At 55.4% G+C, this 6,054-nt stretch overlaps 1 protein-coding gene across 1 annotated transcript; it reads right to left on the reverse strand.

The window, feature by feature from the left end:
• Positions 1-1,906: 1,906 nt before the first annotated feature.
• Positions 1,907-5,437, reverse strand: LOC104364659 (pepsin B-like). The gene is made up of 9 exons (XM_042800082.1): positions 5,382-5,437; positions 5,092-5,242; positions 4,480-4,597; positions 4,084-4,202; positions 3,272-3,471; positions 2,984-3,106; positions 2,760-2,904; positions 2,333-2,431; positions 1,907-2,059 (listed from the first exon to the last, which is right to left on the reverse strand). The coding sequence occupies exons 1-9, from the start codon at positions 5,435-5,437 to the stop codon at positions 1,907-1,909; spliced, it is 1,164 nt and encodes a 387-aa protein (XP_042656016.1).
• Between the last annotated feature and the right edge of the window lie 617 nt (positions 5,438-6,054).

The raw sequence follows: 6,054 nt of genomic DNA on the forward strand, positions 1-6,054 counted from the left end.
TCACAGGGTTCCTTGCACAGGCGTTGTGCAGCTCCTTGCACTGTTGTCATGCAGCCCCTTGCACACTGTTGTGCAGCTCCTTGCACCAGGGTCATGCAGCCCCTTGCACAGGAGTCGTACAGCTTCTTGCACCAGGATCACGCAGTTCCTTGCACGGGAGTAGTGCGGCTTCTTGCACCAGGATCACACAGCCCCTTGCACGGTGTGCAGCTCCTTGCACCAGAGTTACATGGTTCCTTGCACAGGTGTTGTGTTGCTCCTTGCACCAGGGTCATGCAGCCCCTTGCACAGGAGTCATACAGCTTCTTGCACCAGGACCACGCAGTTCCTTGCACGGGAGTTGTGCAGCTTCTTGCACCAGGATCACACAGCCCCTTGCACGGTGTGCAGCTCCTTGCACCAGAGTTACATGGTTCCTTGCACAGGTGTTGTGTTGCTCCTTGCACCAGGATCACGCAGCCCCTTGCACGGGAGTTGTGCGGCTTCTTGCACCAGGATCACGTAGTTCCTTGCACAGGTGTCGTGTTGCTCCTTGCACCAGGATCACGCAGTTCCTTGCACAGGTGTTGTGTTGCTCCTTGCACCGGGGTCACGCAGCCCCTTGCACGCGAGTCGTGCGGCTCCTTGCACCAGGGTCACACGGCTCCTTGCACTGGTGCCAGAGGCTTGTTGCAGCCATGGCGGGTCAGCAGCGGCCTGGGGATGTGCAGGGTGGCGGGGAGCAGTGGCAGCGTGTGCCGGCTTGAGGCATGGGGGGGGGGGGGTTGGCCCCATCCAGACGGGACCCTCGGGGTCTGGCAGTGGTGGTGGGGGAGCTGTGCGGGGAGCATGGACCTTTTAGTGCGACGTGAACACTCCAGGGACTGGGGGTGACAGCGAGAGGGAGCGGTGGGGACCCCAGCAAGCCCCGAGTCCCCAGGGCACAGTGTGACCCCCCTGTTTCCCTCTCGGTGGCTGGGAGGTCCCCGCTCTGCAGGACCCGCCGGGGCAGATTGGGCTGAAAACAGCAGATTTAACGGGCGGTCACATGCTCCAGCGGGGTGACTGTCATCTGACCGGGAGATGGGTGTCAGACAACAGGCAACGGGGCCCTTCAGCGCTGCATCTCCCGTGCATCACCCCGTGCTGGACCTCAGCACCAGCCTCTTGGGTCTGCTCCGGGCACCCAGCACTGGCCTGATCTGTCTGACACTGCATCCAGCAGCTGCTCTTGGAGGGGGATCCAGACACCCCAAGCTTTGGTCACATCGCAGGCACGCCACCCTCTTCTTTCTCATCGCCCACCCTTCAAGGCTCCAGCAATGAAGAGATTTACTTCTCAAGAACAACAGCAGTGCGTTTTCCTCAGCCTGAGAGTCCTTGCATGACACTTCTTAATCCCTAATTTATTTGCAAATACGTGTGGGCAATTCCCCCAAACCTAATGAACCGAGAGCTGTTCACATGTTGCTCCTTGTCTCTGCACATCCTGCTCCAAACTGGTTTCTGAAGCCTCCAGCGACCTCACCAGCTCAGCCCTGGGGTCCCCGAGCTACAGCTGAGCACATGGTGCAGCCTGAATTTCTCCCAGTCATCCCAGTTTCCCAGCCAGCTCAAGCAGGGATCCAGATCCAAATCAAAAAGGTGACCCCAAACTTTTCACTGCTGCAAATTCAAAGGCTCCATGCACATCTGAAAGCCCAGGCAGCACCTGAAAACCTCAAGCATGAACTCAGACTTCGTTGTTTTATTAAGAAGAGCTGTGCCAGATCCTGCTCAGCCACAGCCAGATGAGACACGAGGCGGTCAGATTTGCAGCCCTTTATTCATTCCAGGAGAGTTGGAGACTTCTCATCACCATACATGGGTCCAAGGGAAGATAAGGTGATTCAGCGACAAATTATCCCACGGGCGATGCTCAGCATCCCTAGGCAGACAGGGCAAAGCCAACTCTGTTGTTGGCCATGTCGAAGATGGAGTAATACTGCCGGAGGAAGATGTTGCCGAGGATCCAGAGCGGCTGGCCACTGTCAGAGGACACGTATGTGCTCTCAACCGCAACGGTGCAGACACCGTCGTTCTGCCAGGGGAAAAGAAGCAAATTTCAGTGCCAGTGAGGAGAGCGGGGGTTTTCTGCTGCCCATGCCTTCATGGCTGATTTGGCTGGGAGCAGGATTAGACTCTCCTTACAGACACATACAGGCATGGAAAAGCACCAGGGAATCAGGTGCTGGGAAATACAGCACTCAGGCTGCTGGAAGCCCCTGTGTTTGAAAAGAAACTCTGACTTTCTCCTGGGCAAAACTGCCCTGTGATGGCAAATACAATTTGGGAATGATAAAATTACACCTACATTTAAGACATAGACAGAGGGAGGCAGCGATAACTGGGCTCCACTGATGGCAAAGTAGAGGGTGGGCATGCTTGGGATGCTGCTGCAGTCGACGGAGTACTGCAAAAGAAGCAAAGAGAGGCAGAGGGATCAGGACCCCAGGGCTGGACACCGTCCCTCCTCTGGCCATAACCACGGCCATGCTCCCTAAGGGTCAGCACAGCTCTGACTGTGGCAGGGCTGTGCTGACCCAGGTTTATCATGTTTGGAAGAATTATTTTTGTTTTACACCACTGCAAGGGGAGACACACGACTGCAGTGTTGTTTTAGGTGGGATGTTTTTCTCCACAGGTGCCGCGAGCCCTTTATAGCTCAGCGTTACCACCCAGATGTGTCCTTGTCCCACGGCATCGGCCCCTCGTGTGTGCAGGGCATCCTTCCCACCTACCCCGTCGTCACTCTCCTCTGCACCCAGCGCCTGCAGGAAAGCTGACATGAATTGTCCTGGGATGGTCAGCAGGAACGTCCCGGTGTCCACGATGCCGTGACAGCCTTGGCTGCACCAGCCGGTGGTTGACGGCCCGATGGAGAACCTGGAGAGGGCAACAGAAAACGCATCAGAAAAGGCTCCCCCACCTCAAGACCCACTCCGAGCCACGATGCAGCACTTACTCCTCGATACTGATCTTCCAGTACAATTCCTGGACCACAGGAGCCCATAAAACGTCCCCAGTGTACAGCTGGGGGTCAACCCCTCCGAGGATGACTTCCCCACCATAATTGTATGTTGGGTTGCTGTAAAGACACAAAATTAAACCCCAAATCGGGCAGGCTGCTCAGTAGGAAGCAGTGTAATAAGCAGGGGTGTGGGGAGAAGGTGTGGATGGAGCGGGAATGAGGAAAGGGATGGCTCCAGGCTGTGTCTATGCAAGACAGAGATCCCCTGTCAAGAGGTCTCACCGTGAGTAATAGAAGCTGAAGATGGGCTCCGTGAGTTGGTTCTGCTGCTGCATGTTCTGCATCAGCGTGTTGTAACCGCTGATGCCAACGCCTGGGTAGGACATGCCCAAAATCCCATCGAAGTCCAGGTAGTAAAAGGGGCTGCTGGGCTCATCCAGGCTCAGGCCGAACTCCTGGTTCTTGACGACAATGTTCTGGATCTAGAGGGAGAGGAAAGATGCTGGGAGATGTCAGTGTTTTTGACATCCCCCTTGACAGCAGCATCCCACCAGGGAGTTTCTGGGGAGAGACAGGGGTGGCCAGGAAGGTCACGAAGGTAAATCTGCACTGAGAGGTGCTGAGCTCTTCCTCATTGCAGATGGGAGATGGAGTCGGCAGCAGCCTTTGTTCCATCACCCTTATTATTTCATAAAAATACCACAAAGATGGTTTGCCTCATTTAAATTAGTTTAAAATCACACTTTTGCTGCATGTTGGTCTCACAACAGAACATTTCTTATGTCCTGTAATGACAAAGCTCAGCCATTAGTGTAAAAAGCAAACACTTACAGCCATAGATATATATCCCTTAGCCCAAACCAGTGATGAAAAGCCCAGAGGACTCGGACTGAGTTCGTTTGCAGATCCCAGTCTCTGAGTAAATTTATGCTGATCCACCGTAAAATCTACATGGGAGATTCAGACGCTAATATCCAAAATAAGAAGGTACTTTCAGCTACCCCCTAAATTTTTAACTGAATTGGACTGATCATAACCGCAATCACTTCTTACCCTGATTGCAGCAACGCACCCCCACATCAGAAGTCACTTACTGTCACGGTGTCGTACCCTAACACCACCGACAGGTCACCGAACCCGTAGCGCAGGGTGTAGGTCACACCGATATCCGAGAAGGTGGACGACAGGCTGTAGTTGAACATGGCATGATTCTCTGCACGGAGAGAAAGTCACAGCCCCCAGGTCGCATCCTGCCCTCGGTTCAGCATCCCTGTCCCCACGCGGGCAGAAATCCCCAGCAAGGGGCTTCACAGGGAAGGGGCCACCCAAAACCAGCCCCGTCGGTGTCACCGAGCAGAGAGCAAACACCAAACCCCATCGGCTCTCACTGATTTCCCTGTCATAGCTCCAGCCCACAGTGTTCACAGGAAGTCCGATGGGGGGAGAGCCCCAGCCCCCCGGCACTGCTGTGTCCCCCGAGGGATGCTCACCGCAGGCTGGAGTCTGGCAGTAAGTGGAGGGCACCCACAGGTTGGCAGAGCCGGTGTCAAAGAGCACCAGGAAATTCTGGGGGGGGGTCCCGATGCTGATCTCCCCGAAGTAGAAGGACTGTGAACAAAAGCATGGGAGGATTTCTGTTTCTGCCTGGTCTTTTGAAAGAGAGTTTTCAGCGTTCTGCCCTCTGCTAGCTGAGAAAGCCAAACTGCTAAGGGGTTGTAGGAAGGGCTCATGGTCCGTGAGTGCATCCAGGGCAGCTAAAGCACAGAAAGGGGCAATGATTTGCCAACAACATAACAAAGTCAGCAGCAAGGCCAGAAATAGTCATCTGCCCTATAACCATCAAACTCTGCTTTTCCTGAGAAGGGAAGTCAACTCAGAATAAGACGAGCTGCCTCCTGCTTTCGTCTCCCGACATCCCTCGGAGCCGGGCTACAGAGACAGCAAAACTGCCCGTGCCCAGCGCAGCCCCTCGACTTGTGCGTGGGGACGGAGCTGAGCCAGCCACTGCAGAGCTTCCTGCAGGCAGCCGGGAAAGGAGGAGGACATCCCCAAAAACCAGAGCCAGGTGGCTCAGAGGAGGGAGGAGAAACTTTGACACTTACATTCAGGTAGTTCGTTAGCGGTTCGTAAGCCACAGCGTTACTGAGCAGGTATTTCCTACCAGGGTCCCCTTTGAGGTCCTTCAGGAAGCTCTCCGGCACCCCGTTCTCTCTCATCACCTCCCCCAGGGACCTGCCTTTCTTCAGGGGGATCCTGCATGAGACGGAGATGGCAGCGAGATGCTGAGTGGCCGGGTGGCCCCGTCCACGTCTGCACCCCAATGTGCTGAGGGTGAGCCCCGCTCCGCAGCCGGTCCTTGCACCCTCGCACCCATCCCAGCCCCAGGGCTCACCTCACCACCCCCTCCCCGAGCTGGAGGCAGAGCAGAGCCAGCACCAGCCACCGCATGGTCCCGGGTGTTGGTGGCTCCATGGCAGCTCCTGCACTGCCTCGGCCAGGGCAGGGTGTATATAGCCAGGAGCCGAGCCCAGCCCCTCGCCCCAGACACCCCTTTCCTCTATCGCTGCACCCACCCAACACCAACGCTTGTGGTGTGTTTATCACCACAGCCGCACTGATTATGCCTTAAACCCACTGTTCAGGCATGAACAGATTGGCCAGTACCTCTGATACCGAGACCAAATATGTGACGTCCGAGAAAAAGCAAAGTTCTGTTGTTATCAAGAAGTTAAAGTATTTTCCCTTGCTTTCAGCACCAGCTTGATCTTTCCAGAAAACAAAGGCAAAACACACCTGTTATAGCAAATGGAAATTTATGATACTTGTGCTCCAGGGTTGGGCAGAAGCAGCCCTGCTGTCCTTTGCTGTAGGGCACTCGCAGATTCCCCAGTCCCCGCTAACTGGGAAGAGACACCAGCAGAGCCTTGCTGCTCCCGTCTGAGCTGTCAGCTTTGGACCGGAGCTCTGAGACTGTGGCAGCTCAGGAAACCCCTCAGGAAACCTTCCTCCTCCATCGCATCCTGATGGATCTGCCTTTGCAGGGAGCAAAGGGAAGAGCAAAGACC

Source organism: Tyto alba, unplaced genomic scaffold, assembly GCF_018691265.1.
Source record: "Tyto alba isolate M040663 unplaced genomic scaffold, T.alba_DEE_v4.0 Super-Scaffold_30, whole genome shotgun sequence".
NCBI lineage: Eukaryota > Metazoa > Chordata > Aves > Strigiformes > Tytonidae > Tyto > Tyto alba.